Source organism: Salmo salar, chromosome ssa10 (assembly GCF_905237065.1).
Source record: "Salmo salar chromosome ssa10, Ssal_v3.1, whole genome shotgun sequence".
NCBI classification, from domain to species: Eukaryota; Metazoa; Chordata; class Actinopteri; order Salmoniformes; family Salmonidae; genus Salmo; species Salmo salar.
The window spans coordinates 109135020-109155857 of NC_059451.1; the positions used below are offsets into that span (position 1 = coordinate 109135020).

At 41.7% G+C, this 20838-nt stretch overlaps 1 protein-coding gene across 3 annotated transcripts in view; it reads right to left on the bottom strand.

The window, feature by feature from the left end:
• Window positions 1-20838, bottom strand: part of LOC106561487 (homeodomain-interacting protein kinase 3) — a 45221-nt gene that overhangs the window by 5110 nt on the left and 19273 nt on the right. For 2 of the 3 annotated variants that reach the window (XM_045688395.1, XM_045688394.1), the window contains exons 3-13: window positions 13460-13583; window positions 7537-7656; window positions 7313-7399; window positions 6965-7149; window positions 6645-6798; window positions 3851-3971; window positions 3630-3739; window positions 3335-3453; window positions 3071-3229; window positions 1719-2165; window positions 1335-1591 (exon numbers count right to left, since the gene is read on the bottom strand). In XM_045688395.1, coding sequence (XP_045544351.1) covers window positions 1335-1591; window positions 1719-2165; window positions 3071-3229; window positions 3335-3453; window positions 3630-3739; window positions 3851-3971; window positions 6645-6798; window positions 6965-7149; window positions 7313-7399; window positions 7537-7656; window positions 13460-13583 — 1883 coding nt within the window. The remainder of the gene's footprint in view (window positions 1-1334; window positions 1592-1718; window positions 2166-3070; window positions 3230-3334; window positions 3454-3629; window positions 3740-3850; window positions 3972-6644; window positions 6799-6964; window positions 7150-7312; window positions 7400-7536; window positions 7657-13459; window positions 13584-20838) is intronic. The other variant, XM_045688396.1, reaches the window with a different exon arrangement.

Below are 20838 nucleotides of genomic sequence, written 5' to 3' on the forward strand. Positions count from 1 at the left end.
TAGGTAGAAGAAGAAAAAAAAGGAAAAAAAAAGAAATAAATATATATATAAACAATTATTTGACGAAACACTGAATTTGGCCTTAATGCTATTATGTACATGTTTGTGGGATTCTCACCTTTCCATAGAGGGGTCATACCGTAGGCAAAACCATTCGGATGCTACATACGTTTTTGTGACAAGAAAGATTTTCGGGGTGTCTCATGGTCTGACAAACACCACTGTAGCTCTGTCACCTTTCACTGCAGATGTGGAAGGCCGATATGGTGGATTGAGACATAGCCCATTCAAAAAAACCTGATCAAGTTTAAGAGCGTTGGGCCAGTAACCATAAGGTCGCTGGTTTGAATCTCGAGCTGGCAAGGTGGAAAAATCTGCCGTTCTGCCCTTGAGCAAGGCAGTGAACATCCAACAACTGTTCCCCGGGCGCCGATGATGTGGAAAGTCGATTAAAGCAGCCCCCCCCGCACCTCTCTGATTCAGAGGGGTTGGGTTAAATGCAGAAGACATTTCAGTCGAATGCATTCAGTTGTACAACTGACTAGGCTTCCCTTCATTTCAGGAATAATATGCCACTTACAAAAGTTGGCACTAATATATATCCCATATCAGATCCAATCCCATTTAGAGGACAGTCCTTTGCTCTGTGTATAGCTAGGTTACCTTCAGTATAAATCACAAGTTACACTACACATCCCATAGCCTGATCTGCAGTGTGTATAAAAGCCTGTACACCTCAAAAGCAAACCTACATGATGCGCTGTAAATGAACATTCAAGAACATCTGACAGTGCATATGGACAGTTCAAGGTTAATCATGTCTGGATTGTAGCATTGCCACAGTGCTTTATGGTTGTGATAATGCTTAAAACATGAATTAGCTGGTCTAACTCAAGTGTCTGAATTACTTTCTTTAGCATCCAAAACACATAAAAACACACCCCCCCAAGATAAACTGGGGAAGAAATAGATATCCATGAGAATCGGGGAAAAAGAGGAACAGCAGCAGGTCAAACCAGAAGTGTTCACTCAGCAGCAACTAGCTATCAGCACAGCCACAGAGACAGGCTGCCCAGTGCAAGTTACCCATGTTCACCTGTGATTGCCTCTCTGACCAACTAAGGAGTAGTAGTTGCCTGCCACGCCCATGTGACCTGCAAGGCAGACATCAGCACAGGTGACAGACTCTCCCTAATTTCCTCAGACTGACACACATCATTCAGACATCAACAGGCTCACACAGCATTGAAACAAAAAGATTACAGCGTATAGGCCTATTCATACTGTTAATACTCAACCAATTTTGACATGTAATGCTGTGAATAGAAACTGACCCGTTCTGTCTGTGTGCAGGTCCATGTTGTTGTTGTTCCGCACCACCTTCATAGGTGGCACCACCATGGTTCTCACAGGGGGATTGCTGGGCTCCTTCTGGGGGGCCATGCCACTCGTCCTCATGCTCAGAGATTGATGGCTGTGGTTGCCTAGGTAACAGCTCTCCAGGTAGGGGCTCTGGCTCCGGCTGGAGTCCGAGGCAGGGGAACCGTCCACCGTCTCGCAGCCACTCTCGTGACCATCGTCCTCAGACATGCTGAAAACAGACAAAAGCAATCAATAACAGAATATAATGTCCATGTTTGCTACTGATGATCAAGAATGTGGCCGCTCAGGCAAGTTTCAAAAAGTTGTTAACATTTAAACATGCAGTTTGGCAGTACCTGTTGGGCCTCTTGCAGGGGGACGGGCTGGACTGCACCGAGGCAGAGGAGCTGGTGCTCAGGGTGCTGTCTGGGCTGCTGAGGGAACACACCCGCTCCATGTTCAGAGAGCTCTTACACGCCTCGCAGTCAGGGCTGCCTTTGAACCTGCAAGAGGAACCCTCCTCTCCGTCCGTGTCACTGCTGATGACGCTGAGGGTGGGGCTGGGCAGGTCGTCGATGACCACAGACTCTCGCTGCTGGTGGGACATGTCTATCCTCTCATCCTCCACTGCCTTACAGCAGCTCACCTCCTCCTCATGTCGTCTTTCCTGCTGAACCTCCACCTCAGGCCTCTCCCCACGGGAACCATCTCCTCCTCCTGTGTGACTAACACAGTCGGCCATCTTTGGAGAGCGGCACATTGAGATTTGGATGTTGCCATTGTTGTGGGAGTAGTGCATGCTGCTAATATGAAGTAAAAGTAGAGAAGTTGTTCGTCAGTACATTTTAACACTTGTTTATGTAAGAAAAACATGATCTGTGATTTGGTAGAACATTCACTTAAAGGCATACTTCAGGATTTTGGCAATGAGGCTCTATCTACGTCCTCAGAATCAAATGACCTCGTGGATACCATTCTGTCTCTGCGTGCGGTTTGAAGGAAGTTGCTAACGCTACCCATAGACTTAGTCATTGCACTAACGCTAGTTACCAATTGCACAATGACTGGAAGTTAGTTAGAAACTACCTCCAACTATCTTCATACTGAACACAGGCATAACAATGGTATCAATAAGTTCAGCTGACTCTGGGGAAGTAAATAAAGGACATTCTTGCCAAAATCCCGAAGTATCCCTTTGAAGCTGCAATATGTAACTTTTTGGGCGACCTGACCAAATTCACATAGAAATGTGAGTTATAGCTCTGTCACTCTCAGTGAAAGTAAGTCTAAGAAGCAGTAGATCTGCTCGATATGCGCCATTTCTATGCTTCCCATTAAGTTTTGTTTTTGCGTCTTTCACTTTCGGTATTGTACACCAGCTTCAAAACAGCTGCAAACACATTCATTTTTGGTTATATATTTTACAGTGGTTTAGATGGTACAATGACCTACTACACTATACCTGCTTATTTTGTCACAAACTGAAATTAGGCAAACTAACATTTTTGCAACCAGGAAATGACAGAGCGATTTCTGCATAGTGCACCTTTAACTTCCAGGTGACAAATAAACTGATTAGGTTTTGATTTGAGTAAAATCGATGATTTATCAAACCAGGCACAAAGAACTCAGGTTAATTCAACAGCATTGATTTGCCATAGACCATGTACGTGATTGGAGCATGGAGGAGAAACATAGAGCATCTCACCGGCTCTGACTGGGCCGGTTCCTATTGTTGGAGTGTGGCTGTGGCCACACCACATGTGCAATGCCAATGTTGATTGGTTGTGGACCAGACATGGTCATTTGGTTGGTTAGAAGAGGCTGCATCATGTTGCTGTAATGGTTGCTGTGTTGCCGAACTTTCCTTTAAAAAAAGGCAAAACATGATACAAGTTTTATCTCCACAATGTGAAGGAAGGGGCAAGTGAAGTACGTGTTAAAAAGTAACTTCTCTTGTGAACTAACTCACCCCCAGTCACTGAGCCTCTGTGGGCCACCCGTAGTATCAGAAGCCATAGTGGTGGGAGGGGGAGCCACTTGCTGCCAGGCTGGTACTAGGATCTGCTGGTTCCTACTTGACCACGGTTGCTGCAAAGGACAAAGACAGAAATCAATAGTGGACCATAAACCTTTAAGACTAAGTGAGGGAAACACCAAACCCCTGAAATAGCCTAACTTGAATTTGACCTCTTTGACCAGTGTGGAGACAAGCATCTGACTCCTGTATTGTATACAAGTGTCACTACTGTGAGCCAGTGTCTCACCTGTGCTATGACTCCAGGTCGCATCTGTAAAGGCTGTATGGGAGGGGCTTGGGTCACCATCGGTATTGTGTTTTCCATCCTAACTGTATATCCTGGCTGGTTTGGGTTACCTTAAAAACATAAGCACACTAGCATAAGATTGGAGAATGGTCACTGTAAATCCAGCGATGATTTTGTATCTTTCATGAAATGACTATGCGCTAATTTGAAAAGCTCTTCACCTTGCATGGCTGGTGGGCAGAGGATGAGGGCTGGCTGAAAGGAGTCATTACACCCAAACTGACTGGTTCCTGTCCGCAGCATCCCAGGATGCATCACAGAGGGAGCAGATTGCGTCAAAGCCTGCATAGAGGTGGGAGAGCTTATTTTCATTATTTTAAAACATTGGTGACCAACTTTTTATTTTGTCTTGTCATTTATTTTTCAGAGGGGAGTTACAGGTACAAAAACAATCAAATAAATGCATTAAAAGACATCCCCAACTCAGACATGGATTGTGTATGTGAATGGCAAGACAAAAGATTGAAGTTCCTTTGAACGGGGTATGGTAGTAGGTGCCAGGCGCACCAGTTTGTCAAGAACTGCAACGTGACTGGGTTTTTCACGCTTAACAGTTTCCGGTGTGTATAAACAATGCTCCATCACCCAAAGGACATACAGCCAACTTGACAACTGTAGGAAGCATTGGAGTCAACATGGGCCAGCCTCCCTGTGGAACGCTTTTGACGAATTGAGGCTGTTCTGAGGGGAAAAAAATGGGGTGGATGCAATTTCCTGATCTTTCTTATAGCTCTCAGATATAGGACAGACACTTCAAAACAAACTTTATTTTGATTCATTTTTTCACCATCTGTTTCTCCATGTATGAATCTGTTACAATACAATGCGTTTCTATGGGCTAATAGCAGTATGGCCAAAGTCAATGTTCCATAAAATATTTTTTTAATACCTAAAGGGGTCCTAAAATTCAAAATCAAATAGCTAAATGATCCTTGGGATGACCATGTTAAAACAATTCCATATGTTAACTTAATTGATCTGAGCGTTCTGTTAAAGTTTTATCTGAAGAAGTGAATATATCTACTCCCAAATATTTAAAATGGGAAACAATTGGGATTCCATAAGTAGTCCTCCATTGGGGTCTTGAGGCAGTATGAGATGAAGTGATCAGTAGACTTGAGAGAAATGTGTATTATTTCCTTCGATTGACGAATTGGCTGTGCCAAATTTTCCATGGATAATAAGAACAGAAAAATTGGAGGCAAAATTGGATCACCTTGTCTGCTGCTTCTAGGTATTCTGAACAGAGCAGATATTGCCTGTTATAACTATGACTGAGGAATTGGCATATAGTATTTTAAATAATATTCATGAAATTGGAGCCACTTCCCATATGTTCAAAGACAGACCAGAGATATGACCACTCTAGTCTATCAAAAGCTTTTTCCTGCATCGAGAGATAATACAGCCCAAGGAGCTGCTGTTTTTCATGAAGCATATTTACATGTACATTTAAGTCATTTAGCAGACGCTCTTATCCAGAGCGACTTACAAATTGGATATAAGATATGTAATAGTCGACAGAGGTTACCCGAGCATAAAGGCTTTAACAAACCCACTTTGTTCCGTGTGGATCAATTTGGGTAAGTCTCGGGACGACTACATTTTGAAATACAGTTTAATATCTGTGTTTATCAAAGATAGGGGGTGATAATGAGAAAACTGGGTGGCATCCTTAAAATGTAATAGAAAGTGAAATTGCTGTGTTCACATCTCTCCCAAATTAACCTTTGAATGGTGTATATTTCTTTATAGAAGCAGGAGAATCTTTGATTAATTTGGGTTCTGATAGTAATTGCCATTTCAGATTCAATAGTTGCTCTATCAGTCAACTGATAACTACTGCATAGCTTTTTGGCCAGTAAACGATTGGGACGATTACCATGGAAGTAGTGGTTGAGTTTTACTCGATGGATGGCAAATTCTGCTCTCCATCTGATCAATAAATTGGAAATAGCAATAGCTACCTGGTCCAAAGAGATTAATTCAACCCAGATGCAAATGCAGTTGCATTATTTTTTATAAAACCTTTGGCATTTTAGGACATTCTGAAATTTTAAGTTGGCAGTAGTAAGCATAGTGGTCAGACTCATGTCTAATTTACATTTTCTTGATGAAAGAAAATAGGTGTAGATAGTATGACATCGATTAGTGAGAATGACTTATGCCTGTTCGAGTAGAAAGTGTACTGTTTTGCTTCAGGATTATGTGCTCACCAGGCATCAATGAGGTTGTAATCAGAGTATGTGCTGGAGAGCCTTGGTAGCATGTGGATTGTAGTTGGTCTTATTAGATTTGTCCCGCATGTCCAAAATGGCATTCATGTCTGTCCCAATAACCAGATGGAATTCAGTTAATTCTAACAATATGCTGTTCAGAGAATCAAAAAACTTAGGATCATACAAATTTGGAGTACACACATTAATAAAAGGCTATTTTTCTTTCCATTATGGATACAATTAAAGAAAGTGATTCTGCCTTCTTGGTCTTTGCCATTACTCAATATGGTAATTGCGTTTCTAATGTATCATTATGATTACACCTTTAGTTTTGTTTGGGGCTGATGAAAAAGCAGCCAGATTGTAAATGGTTCTCTATTCTCTTTTTGGAGCAGGTGTGTTTCTTGGAGCATTGCTATATTAAAATGGTTTCTTGCTAGAATATCAAGACAGCTGAAAAGTTTAATAGGTGAGTTTAGGCCTTTCAAATAACAAGAGAAAATAGCTAGCGTTGCCATTGTTTTTCAGCATTTACTTCAGACAATGAATAGTGAGGGCTAGCAGTGCCATTAAAATCTATGTAAATATTATGCAATGGCCTTAATATTCCTGTAGGTGGAAACATTGGTCCAGTAAGAAGTCTATGTACCCCAGCCATAAATGTAACATCAGATTTCCAGTGTTCATTAATTCAGACAATATGTTAAGTTTTTTGTGATTGTGCTTAATAGATTACCTGAGAGCGAACTGATCCCATCTTACTGAAGGCCATTGGCAGTCCAGCTAAGTTGGTTGAAGGTCTGGGGAACAGGGCTTTGTTGCGGTTGAGTGTGTTGTACGTGTTGGGCCGTGATTGACAGGCATCCATGATGTGGAAACATGATTGAACACTGGAGAGAAGAGGAGAACGTGTGAGATGAAGAATCAAGCAGAGGGTATTCAAGATGGAACATTGTGGCCTACTTCCTACTTCTGATCTGTGACCATCTGTAATCATAGTTTGTAGTTCACCACTTCTTTGTAGTGGATGTAAGAGCTTTTGTTGGTTAGACTTACTGATTGCTGTGGGGGAAGTCGAGGAGGTGCTGCATGGTGACAAAGGGATGGTTGAGGGCATCGGAGGGAGCAATCCTCTTCTCAGCATCAATTAGCAACATGGTCTTCAGCAGGCCCACATACTCCCTCCGGTCGGCCTTCTCCGCTAACGAGTCACTGCCCTTCATGTTCAGCACCAGATTCACCTGAGGCGGCAGAACAAAATCAACATCCAGCTACTCTATTAAAATCCACTGGTGTTCACTGGTCACACTACAGTGTCATATGATAGTTTTCAAGAATCATTTACTTGTATGCAATTTCGTACTTTGCTTAAATGTGTCACATCGTTTAAAGTTCTGTACTCACATTTGCCATGTCATCCAGACTGCTAAAGATGTACTTCCTGGCCTCTTTGGATTTCATCCCAGTCTCAGTTTCATGTTCCCCTGTCAGCTACAGAGACAGGAAATGGGAGTCTTCAAAATTCAGACATGCATTCTTTAGAATTCTGCCTAACGTACTCAGAACTGGGTGTGCTTATGGTATATGATGTCAATGTTCAGTAGTCACACGGTGTCAGTACGCGTTACCTTCAGTCTCCAGGGAGCATAAGGCGAGTCAGACTCTTTGCAGAAGAAGCGGGAAGTCTTGGTCCCCACGTTCAGTAGTTGCTCCCCCGGCAACCCTTGTGTCTGAGATATGTAGCGAATCTGTGGAGGAGACAAAGAGGAAGAAAATATTGTGATTACAACATTAACATAATCTTGTGTGTCAGACCTACATTTACAAAGGAATCAGCAACATTGTCATTTCCATTAGCCATGACTACAATACAGTATATACAGTGTACATATAAAGTGGGTGAAACAGTATGTAAACATTAAAGTGACCAGTGTTCAATGACTATGTACATTGGCAACAGTCTAAGTTGCAGGGTAGAGTACTGGGTGGTAGCCGGCTAGAACAGTGACTAAAGTTTAGGGCAGGGTACTGGGCGGAGGTTGGCTAGTGGTGACTAACAGTCTGATGGCCTGGAGATAGAAGCCTTTTCTCAGTCTCACGGTCCCAGCTTTGATGCACCTGTACGGTCTCCGCATTCTAGATGGTAGCGGGGTGAACAGGCTATGGCTCGGGTGGCTGAGGTCCTTGATATGTTGACTGAGCGCCACTTAAAATACACAGGCGAGACATAGGCCTACTTGTGCTCCAAAATTGCCATGGCAACCTTAATACAAAAAACATGTTGCTTATCTGGTAACTTGATTTAATTATTTCTTATTCAGGTTACCACAACCCTGCATAAACACAGTGAGAGCAATGAAGTGAGAACCTGCTGATGGTGCAGCGGTCAGGGGGCTTCTGATCAGCAAAGCACTACTGCTTGGTCGCTGTCCAGATGACCACTAGACACAAAAATGACAAACCCCACAGCTCACAGAGCATTCCCATGGTCTGGCCTTTAAGCCGGGGGACATGGTCCAGACAATTTCCTCTTCCAATGTCTACATTAGACATTTTATATTAATAGGCTTTAAAATCAAACAAAAAGTGGATGCCTTAACCATCCTCGCATTCAGAATCAAAACACACCAGCACACAGGCATCAGGGACTTATCCTACTCCACTGATCGGTTTGTCTTCACTGAGCTGTCAGTTCTGCTAGTGTTGTTCTCTTCCCTTGACAGTCTGATATCTTTGGAGATGATAGACCACACACACACACACACACACACACCTGTCGATCATCTGGCATTCATTTGACATTCGTTCACTTGCTGAGTGGTCTGTTTTGGGGACCGTCAGTGATAGCACCTGACTGACATTTGCTAGCGTTTCTACATGTGGAATCAGTTTCCCTGTCGGTAAAGACCTCTCTAAAGAGCACGAGTGGGGCGCTGAAAGGCCAGCCAACAAGAACAAAAAAAAAAAAAAAAAAACTTTTCCCGGTGACATCGACCCCCTTGCAGCTTACTAAATGAGACAGTCACATAGCTAGCTACCATCCCATAGTGTAGCCTAAGTGCACACAACACAATACTTCTTCCAAGCTAGCCAGCTGACCACTGTAGCTAGTATTGAAATTATAATTAAAACAAGTAATTTGTTTCAATGAATCAGCTGTCTGTGTTAGCTGCCAAGAGTTAGTGCAGTGTCTGTGGCTAGCTAGCCAGCCATGTTGTGATAGCTAGTGAATTACATGATAACCGTTTAGCTAATGTGGCTATGGGCTGGCGGGTGACTCATGAAACCAGTTTTAACCATGGCAGTATCAAATTGAGTTAGAAAACCATGAGGCATCTGCAACAATCAACTATCATTCAAAAGACCAAGATGCGTAGTTTATGGCACAGTGTCTTATTTTAAATACATTTGCCAAAAGAATTTACACTTTCACCCCAAATTCTCATTACCGAAATACGTCCCAATTAAATTCTCTGGTTATTTTAAACCATTTTACTTTAGAAAAACCTAAATTATGTGAATAAAACTAAATATGTTGCTGTAGTTTGTCCATAAATCATATAAAAAGGTATACTATACTGAACAAAAATATAAATGCAACAATTTAAAAGATTTTACTGAGTTACAGTTTAGAAATCATTCAATTGAAATGAATTCATTAGGCCCTAAATCTATGGGTTTCACATGACTGGGCAGGGGCGCAGTCATGGATGGGCATAGGCCCATCCACTTGGGAGCCAGGCCCACCCACTGGGGAGCCAGACCCAGCCAAATCGGAATTTGTTTTCCCCCACAAAAAGGGCTTTATTACAGGCAGAAATACTCTTCAGGTGATCCCGCAGGTGAAGCCGGATGTGGAGGTCCTGGGCTGGCGTGGTTACACGTGGTCTGCGGTTGTGAGGCCGGTTGGATGTACTGCCAAATTAACAACATTGGAGGCGGACTATGGTAAAGAAATAAACATGAAATTATCTGGCAACAGCTCTGTTGGACATTTCTGCAGTCAGCATGCCAATTGCACGCTCCCTCAAAACTTGACACATCTGTGGCATTGTGTGACAAAACTGCACATTTTAGAGTGGCCTTGTATTGTCCCCAGCACAAGGTGCACCTGTGTAATGATCATGCTGTTTAATCAGATTCATGACATGCCACACCTGTCAGGTGGATGGATTATCTTGGAGAAATGCTCACTAACAGGGATGTAAACAAATGTGTTATTTTTTGTTGAGAAATAAGCTTTTTGTGCGTATGACCCCAAACCGGTCCAAATGTAACATGCGGTCAGAAAATCGATTTTGAACGTTACAAATCTTTTGTGACAACTGATGCTTCCTTTGTAATGGTGTTGACAGTCATTGATCTACAAGTCATTTGACACGCCGAATGACCCAGGCAATATCAGTTGCTTAGTCAAACTGTGCCCAGCTTCACGCACTGACCAAGGCGGCCTAATTCTAATCTTGCACATCTGTGCGCACCATCAGCATTCAAACGCTAAAATGGCTTATGTGATATTAGGCTTTATAGTTGAGTGACAACCTATGTAATTTTCTAGGTTATTGTCATCTATGCGCTGTTGAAAATGATGTTTTCCCAGAATAAAAGTAAGCTAACGGAGACGACTCATCTGGCTATACAATTTATTTTATAGTTTTGCTTTAAACAAGTTTATATGGTAATTTTTTGATATGCAGGGTAAAGTTGATCATTTCATAACGAGGACAGCAATCACTTTTGTTAGGAGCACTGCATGGCCGAAGCAAGTGGAAAAGAGAAGATCACTCCGTAAAAACTTCCAAATGGTCAAAACCATTCGATTTTGAGATGGGGTGAAATCCAAAGTTGTGCTGTATATGCATTGGCTAGGGCATAGCTCATTTGTAAACAATAGTGATACATAACTAGCTTATCTGCAAAAATGACAAATGGGTGAGGGTGTCAAACTAAAACGTATCGTTCCTGTATAGTATCCCATCTATCTAGATATCAAATCTTCTTGAAAGGGAAAGATTCACATACCTATTAGCTAGTTAGCTAACATTGGCAAAGCAACACACAGGGATATGCGTTGCCAAACTATGCTTAAAAGGATACTTCAGGATTTTCGACTTCCCCGGAGTCGGATTAATTTATGGATAACATTTTTATGTCTCTGTGTGCAGTTTTAACCTGTTAGGGCTAGGGGGCAGTATTTGCACGGCTGGATAAAAAAAATGTACCCGATTTAATCTGGTTACTAATCCTACCCAGTAACTAGAATATGCATATACTTATTATATATGGATAGAAAACACTCTAAAGTTTCTAAAACTGTTTGAATGGTGTCTGTGAGTATAACAGAACTCATTTGGCAGGCAAAACACAGACATTTTCTGACAGGAAGTGGATACCTGATGTGTTGTATTACCTTTAAACCTATCCCATTGAAAAACACAGGGGCTGAGGAATATTTTGGCACTTCCTATTGCTTCCACTAGATGTCACCAGCCTTTACAAAGTGTTTTGAGTCTTCTGGAGGGAGATCTGACCGAACAAGAGCCATGGAACGATGATGGCCCATTAGACACCTGGCGCGTGAGTTCATGTTGGGTACCCTCGTTCCAATACGTTATAAAAGAGTATGCATTCGTCCACCTTGAATATTATTCATGTTCTGGTTAAAAAAGGCCCTAATGATTTATGCTATACAACGTTTGACATGTTTGAACGAACGTAAATATATTTTTTCCCCTCGTTCATGACGAGAAGTCCGGCTGGCTTAGATCATGTGCTAACAAGACGGAGATTTTTGGACATAAATGATGAGCTTTTTTGAACAAAACTACATTCGTTATGGACCTGTGATACCTGGAAGTGACATCTGATGAAGAGAATCAAAGGTAATGGATTATTTACATAGTATTTTCGATTTTAGATCTCCCCAACATGACGTCTAGTCTGTATCGCAACGCGTATTTTTCTGGGCGCAGTGCTCAGATTATTGCAAAGTGTGATTTCCCAGTAAGGTTATTTTTAAATCTGGCAAGTTGATTGCGTTCAAGAGATGTAAATCTATAATTCTTTAAATGACAATATAATATTTTACCAATGTTTTCTAATTTTAATTATTTAATTTGTGGTGTTGACTTGACTGCCGGTTATTGGAGGGAAACGATTTCCTCAACATCAATGCCATAGTAAAACGCTGTTTTTGGATATAAATATGAACTTGATAGAACTAAAAATGCATGCATTGTCTAACATAATGTCCTAGGAGTGTCATCTGATGGAGATTGTAAAAGGTTAGTGCATCATTTTAGCTGGTTTTATGGTTTTGGTGACCCCGTCTTTGAATTGACAAAACATTACACACAACTCTTGTAAATGTACTGTCCTAACATACTCTAAATTTATGCTTTCGCCGTAAAACCTTTTTGAAATCGTAAAACGTGGTTAGATTAAGGAGATGTTTATCTTTCAAAGGGTGTAAAATAGTTGTATGGTTGAAAAATGTGAATTTTGACATTTATTTGGATTCAAATTTGCCGCTCTTGAAATGCACCTGCTGTTGATGGAGTGCACCACGGGGGGGACGCTAGCGTCCCACCTAGCCCATAGAGGTTAATGAAGTTGCTAACTAGCATTAGCACAATGACTGGAAGTCTATGGTAACTGCTAGCATGCTAGTAGATACAAGAGACTTCAAGTCATTGCGCAAATGCTAGCTAGCATTGGCTCACAAAACTACCTCCAACTTCTTCCATACTGATATCCATGAGCTCACTGGACTCTAGGGAAGTAGAGGGGTTAAATGCCAAAATCCCAAAGTGGCAACGCTACTGCCACGTGGTCTGGAGTATTTGAACAAGGCTGACAGCTTCAAGGTTGGTGCTATGTAAACTCAAACTAATTGACTGCCGAAACTCTGTTCCGAGATGCTAAGTACTCTCAGCAGGCAAACAGTTGACAATCCTAACAGTGTGTCTGAGCATATAATCCTTAAATCTATTGACAAACATGTACATCAATCTAAGTAACATAATAATACATTTAAAAATAATATATATAAAAAAATAAATCGGTCAATTTAAGATAGCAGCCCATGCGAAAAAACTGCGTCTCAAGCCACCGCATCCACCCATGTTGCCCTTCCACATCTGCGGTGAAAGGTGACAGATACAGCTGTGTTCGTCAGACCAGGAGACATCCCGAAAACCGGTCTTCTCACAAAAACGTCTGTAGTGTCCGAACAGTTTGGCCTGAAAACTGTTATGACCACTATGGAAAGGGGAGACTCTCACGAGCACTATGTTGTTCTCCATTTTGCTATATAACCCCACACAAGTGTCACGTAAGGTAACACATGCAAAATAATGGAAGTATGGAGGTTGTTTTGTGGCAAAAAAAAGGGGTTAAATGCATTTTAAAAAAACACAAATATTTCCTGAACTTTCTTATATCTCAGATTTAGGACAGACACTTCAAAACCTTGTTCCGTATGATTTATGTTAGCTTAGTAACCCCTTCCTCCCCAAACTTTGAGGTTATTAAGCAGCTACTTTTATTTACCTGGTCATACTCCAGTGCTCCTGGGTAGAGGGGCCAGCCCAGGAAGAGCTCAGCGATGACACAGCCCAGGGACCACATGTCGATGGCCTCACAGAACGGCAGGCCCAGGATGATCTCTGGAGCCCTGTATACAGGGAAGACAAACAGGACAGAGGTTAGCGGGGAGCAGTTTCAACAACCATTCTGAGACAAGAACACACACCAGGCATTAGATTTGTTTTAAATCAGAGGGCAGGAAACTCAAGATATTATCTAACCTGATTTATTGTGGGGCCTCGTGTATGACGTCACACAAACAGAATGCAGTATGTGAGTTGAACTGCTATTACTTCTTCAAATATTGGGATTGAGAACACACTGGTTACATCAAGCTGAAGAGTGACACTTGTGGACTTTCATGGCCATTAAGCAATTTTGCAGGCATTACTGCGTTCCACTTCCTTTAAAAAGAATGGCCAATCAGTTACCAGTTTAAAACCAAGGCTATGCAACGCGGCAGCCTTGACAACAGAGAGGAAACATCCGTTGCCTAGCAATGGTCAGACACAACACCCTAATGAAACCATTATAGAGTGACACTGTCTTCACTCGGTTTAACACGTTTCACCTCCCAGCCAAATGGCCACCTGCTGACAGGAAACCTCTGTCTGCGGATAAATGCTGAAAACAAATTCAGCAAGGGAAGATATGACAAAAGAATGACTAGAGAAGTGCAAAGTGAGCACACACCCAGCTCACAGCCTGAGTAAAAGAAAACACAGAGGCAGATGTGTACTCTATATCCAGCCATGGACCACACTGGCAACAGCTGAGGAGATCATGTACACCCACAGGGGGACTGCTGCTCAACGTTAGCCTCCTCAGGCACCATTGTGTGAAGAGATAACACATACTTCCCCCGATAGCTGAGGTTTTGCAGCAACGCCTGTTAAAGAGGAATGTCTAAAAGTAACATAAGTACAGTTCATGTTTTTCGACCATGGGCTGAAACAGGAAGCAACAATTAACAACTTCCTGGTAGAGCAGGAAGTTAGTTACATAAAGGAAAGGAAACTAACAAACTCAATATCAACTTCATTTCAGTTTTTGCCATAATGTGGAAATTAAGTCAGTGTTATCCAGAGAAGAGACAGACTTCTCCATTATTTAAATGTTCTGTAAAAAGGGGAAGGGTGGAGGGAAAATCCCTCCTGTACATAGTGTGCTTACTGCCAAGTTCAGACGAGTCTATTAGGTCATATTACAAAATGTTCTGTTAGAGATATAGCCTAACCTATTACGCCAACGCCTAAATCACAACAGCATTAACTAATATTGCCTAGATATCATGCGAGTAATTAGATTCGTCCAGGTTTGAGCAGGAAGTTAATGTGCTAATGGTGGGTAGCCCCAGTCAGTCTCCAGAGAACATGCTTCCTAGGGTACTCTCACAGATAGAACCAATGAGCCAGGTGTTTCACCGGCTGTATAAATCTGAAGCATCTAGTTGGCATTTCCACTCTCCACCAAATATGGTGATGAGAGGAAGCCTATTGGCCCGGCAGTAGGAGAAGACTGAGCGCGATGGATTTCAGATGACATTCGGCAAATTCTCTCATCGATTAAAACATTTGATCTCAATACAGTTCCATTCCTAAAACTACAATCTGTTACGATCAGAGTGGACTAAATAGACTACCATTTGCCAAAGTAAAAAAGAAAAATGCCTTTGTGTTGGAGTGCAAGGGCGAATTGAGTTATTGCACACGCGCACTTCAGAGAGTAGGCGTTCCCTAACGGAAATATATGCTAGAACGCGTCAATAGGATCTCGCTACCTTGTGCTTGGCGCTGCCAACCTCCTTGCTTGTTCTGCCCATCCATTAAATTTGCTCCCATTGGAAACGACAGGCTGTGGTCCAGCTTGGGTTAGTTATAAAAAAAAAATCTTTGCTACTGTGACACTCGTGTATCTGCCCACCAGGTCAACCAGGCCTGAGGGTCAGCCTCCCTGTGGGCCAGGATAACTCTGAAAAATGCAGCTGTTCTGGGGGAAACAAGTGTCTTCCACAGGCCCAGGAGCAAGATATATCTAACCATAGTCCTAACTAACCATCTACTGAAATAAACACTACATGTGTCAGGGGAGTGGAGATTAGGGGGAGCTGTGAGGGGGTTTCTCAACCTCAGTCTTCACCTGCACCCAGCTGTGATGACAATCTGAGTGACATTGGCCCTCCTATCCCTACAGCATGCTGCTCTCCTGCCATGGTTCTCAAAACAATAGTCATGGGGTGACTAGCTAGTGATCTCCACAGCTGATCATCACTGCCATGTGTTCTTTGGAAAACGGAGAATGCTTAAATGTAGTACATCAACCATCCATTGAGATGCCTTAACAGGGGTCATGGATTATAACCCGGGTTAGCCCATTAACTAAGCAACAAAAACAAAGGACAGAAGCGCTCTTTGAAGCAAATACCACCCGATTGCATATCTTATCTCTTGCAGCAGAACAGGGGACTAATTTCAAAATTCTCCCATACAAATGCACCAGTAACCGAAATTCCCCCATACAAACGCACCAGTACCCAGAAACAGACTAGTTCACTGCTTCCAATCAAAAAAAAGTTGGGTATTTTGAAAAATGGCATGATCATATCTCCTCTAAGCTAGTGCATTCTTTATGGGTTGGGGCTGGAGTGTGTATGTGGCTGAACCTGTGTGTGCGTATACGTATAGGACAGTGTGTGTGTGTGTGTGTGTGTGTGTGGTGCTTACTCCCAGCGGGGACCGCCTACCACTCATAACTCAACTCTGGCAGCGTGATAAAGGCTGCAACCATGGCCTGCCTTTCCAGAAGCTGCCTGTACAACACACACTATATTTGATGGAGCACAGCACTTTGTGAAGCCTCGAGGGGGGCAACCATTTCCAGAATTAAAATACACTGGAGCATTCACATGAGAGCTGCATTAACTGGGTAAAAACAGACCAACCTGACATAGCTAACATAACACAAAGTCAACAGAGCGCTTGGAATAGCAGCCAATCAGAATTTAAAGTTTAGAATAAACAGGGAGGGAAGATGGCTAGCTAGAAGCTTTTCAAGCCACAGAAGGGGTCATCATTTACTTTTCACTCAACAGCCATTAAATATCCTCCATGCCTGATTGGGTCATTAAAGAAACAATGAGTAGTGCCTGTGCACCAGCAGATAACACCTCTCCTACTGGAGAAGCCACAGGATAAAGAAGCTAGTGATGTGGGAAATATGCAAGTTACGTTTTGCAATATTACTTTTAGATGATATTATATCAATATTTGACTCAGTATAGATTTTTTTTGCTACTGTAGTGTAAGCTAGCACTAAATCGGCTCTACCAGCGCCAGAACTTCAGTATTTTTCCATCCTATAGCTTGTTCTCCATCTTTTTAAATAGTGAGCAAACATGTTTTCAGCACTTTCATTTCCCAGACTGAGCAAAACTTGTTCTCATAATCGCTCTGCAGCAGACATATAGCAAACAATGTTTGGCACATAAATTTAAAATAATAATTTAAAAAAGTTATATTTAAAAAAATTATTTTTAAATAAATAAAATCGCAATTAGGGCTGGGCGATATGGCCAAAATATTTTATGTTTTTGAATAAAGTTCTACGTTTGCTTTATGAGTAGTGCGTGACGCCAGGGTGGCAACACATACATTCTAAATGATTTCAATGGGTCTTTCTCCATTGTGATTGGTTTATACTGTTCAATTCAACTTCAACCAAAAATAATTTCCTGCATTTCCATCAATTTCTGCATTTCCTGCACTCAATTTGAGATCATTTCCATACTGCCTTGATATGGGCAAAAATAGTAGGCCTTAATTTTAACCAAATGTTGCAATTGTGATTTAGATCAAAACACTTGGGTGAACTTGTGGAATCATGGAAATAGAATGTTTATTTATAATTCTATAGTTATAATATAAATAACAGTGGACACTTTGAATACCGTGTTTGACATGACAACGAATGACAATGCCATGGACAAGTTATTGTGACAGGGTAAGAACCAAAGTGATGTTCAGTGTTTCCTAGTGGACCCTATAATCTTTGGCTACATTCAATATTTATTCACGTAGCCAACATATTCATGCTTCCCCTATTCCTCTTTGATTTAGAAGATACTGTTGCACAAACAACATGCTGATTTAGGCCTCCATCAGCACTGGTATCAGGCTGTATTAGCTAGCTACGTTTGCTCTAACTCAGTACTTTTATTAGCTAGCCAGCTCACACGATTTAGCTTAACTTGCTAAGAAAATACATATGCAAACAGCTAGTTTGTAAGAAACACAAAGTAATATTGTAATTATAGAACGTTTGTGGATTTATATTAAGATCAAAGTGGAAACATTGTTGCATGTGCTGCATTGGCCACGCAGACTTAATGAAAGTGTCTCATGGTAAAGCAACAAATGCGCTCCTTGAGTGACATGGGGTGGGACTAGGTCTGTGTGGAAAGCATCACCTCTAACACACACACACACACGAGAGAGAAAACTTTTATTTGTATAGTGACACAAGGCATATCACATTTAACAAACTAAACAATCAAATACCATTTTAGAAGGTAAAGTAAAAATCCAAACCAAAACATCTTGCAAAGGCATCAAAGTATCGTATCACGAAGTCCCTGGCAATTCCCAGCCCTAATTATAATGAACTGCTGGTCTGGGGCCTGGGAGTCGGGCTGTGACCACCCATTCAAATGAAGGGCAGAACCACAAACATAACCTAAGAGCAACGTGGTTCCATTAGAAAGTCAGGGCTAAAAATCAACAGAACAGAAGGAAATGGGTTTCTATTTCTAATCACGCAACGAGGAAATGCCTTGATTTATTTTTTCCTGTGTCTGACTTACATTGGTCTGCAGATTGTGAAGAAAAATACACAGCCTTGGAGGGGATGAGAAAGGAACTGTCATTGCACGTGACACTGGCTCCCCGTCACATCCTAACATAAATCGGTCTTGAGCATGAAACACACCGAGAACCTCACTGCCGATAGGTACTTATCATAGTGTTCCTTCTCTTGCTAGAACAAAAAAATGGTACCTGCTGAGTGTCAACCCGGTAGCGACAAACCTAACAATTCTACTTGTAGTATTGTAATGCTCGTCAGTGGCCAACAACTTGACTTTGAGCCAATCAGAGAGCACGAACCCTCACGTGAGGGAGCCAAAATAAAGGACGAAAGAAAGAGGACATTTTCTACATACATCCACAGATAAGCCAGTCACACTACATATGCAATGTAGCCTATGGGATGGGTAGCTAGCCAAGTGCACACAACACTAAATAGTTCCTCCAAGCTAGCAAACCACTGTAGCTAGTATTGGCATATTTAAAAATCACAATGAATTCTCTAGTTTCCCTGAAACAGGCGTGTTAGCTGCTGAGTTAATGCAGTGTCCTTAGCGATTCTATATTGTGGTAGATAACGAATATGCTAATGTTGGCTAGCTAAACATTTGGCTATAGGCTGGCAGTATGGGATTATGGAGTGTGAATTAAATTGTTTCTTCGTCATCTGGCTAGTATCAATAAGGGCTTTCTACAAAATAGCAACATTAGCACAGATAACTTGGAATCTAGACCATAAGCAAAGCGGACAAATATGCCAAACAAACAAGGATGAACACAAGAGATTGACTGCCAACACTGTTCAGAGGTGCTATCTACTGTTGGCAGGCAAACGTTTGACAATCCTACTGGTGTGTCGGAGCTTTTATAGGGCTGCGGCCTAAGACTCAAGTCACGTGACATCTCGTCGAGAGAGCGTGAGCGGTAAGGCATGGAAGATGCATTCCAGCCTGAGGATCAGCCCTAAAGCAGCATTCAGACTGTAGAATAGCACTCCATTGACCCCATCTGCTGTCTGTCAACACAGGACATTCAGACTAACTTCATTAGGGCATCAGTCCAACCATGATCACAAGACCTGATTTAATGTGCCAATTAAAAAAACGGTCCTAATCAAGCAGCCACAGACCATCGTGTTCCTGACCATTTCTACTTTAATGATGTATACTGCCATGGGCATGTTTCGCTGATCAAACAGCAGCCCTGGTTGGTCTGACCACACAGCCTTCTTTCTACTGTGGGATCAGACAGCCATAGAAACTTCAATCTTTATCTAAAAGGGAGTTTGGCAATGCATTAAAACAATGTGGTAGAGTAAATATAAAATCAGGCAAGTCGGTGAGTGATTGACCCTGAACAACGAAGCATGCAAACCCACTTCACACCGGGAAAACTAAACCTCAGCTCAAACATCAAACAGGAGGGTAGAGTACTAACAATCTCCAGGGTTTAAAAGGATACTTCAGGATTTTGGCAATGAGGCCCTTTATCTACTTCCCAGTGTTAGATGAACATGTGGTCATCATCATTGTTATGTCTCTGTGTCCAGTATGAAGGAAGTTAGAGGGAGTTTCGCGAGCCATGGCTAACTAGCATTAGAGCAATGACGAGGTCTATGGGTATCTGCAAGCATGTTAACTTCTCTAGGGCCAGTGGGACGATTTCGTCCCACCTACGTAACAGCCAGTGAAATCCCGTGGCGCGTTATTCAAATACCTTAGAAATGCTATTACTTCAATTTCTCAAACATATGACTATTTTACACCATTTTAAAGACAAGACTCTCGTTAATCTAACCACACTGTCCGATTTCAAAAAGGCTTTACAACGAAAGCAAAACATTAGATTATGTCAGCAGAGTACCCAGCCAGAAATAATCAGACACCCATTTTTCAAGCTAGCATATAATGTCACAAAAACCCAGAAGACAGCTAAATGCTAAACTAACCTTTGATGATCTTCATCAGATGACAACCCTAGGACATTATGTTATACAATACATGCATGTTTTGTTCAATCAAGTTCATATTTATATCAAAAACCACCTTTTTACATTAGCATGTGACGTTCAGAACTAGCATACCCCCCGCAAACTTCCGGTGAATTTACAAAAAATTTAGCTATTTAGACACCCAGCAAGTGTAGCACTCACCAAAGTCAGATTTACTATAAGAAAAATGTTATTACCTTTGCTGTTCTTCGTCAGAATGCACTCCCAGGACTTCTACTTCAATAACAAATGTTGGTTTGGTCCCAAATAATCCATTGTTATATCCAAATAGCGGCGTTTTGTTCGTGCGTTCAAGACACTATCCGAAAGGGTAAATAAGGGTGACGAGCATGGCGCATTGTGACAAAAAAAAATAATAATCTAAATATTCCATTACCGTACTTCGAAGCATGTCAACCGCTGTTTAAAATCAATTTATGCCATTTTTCTCGTAAAAAAGCGATAATATTCCGACCGGGAATCTGCGTTTAGGT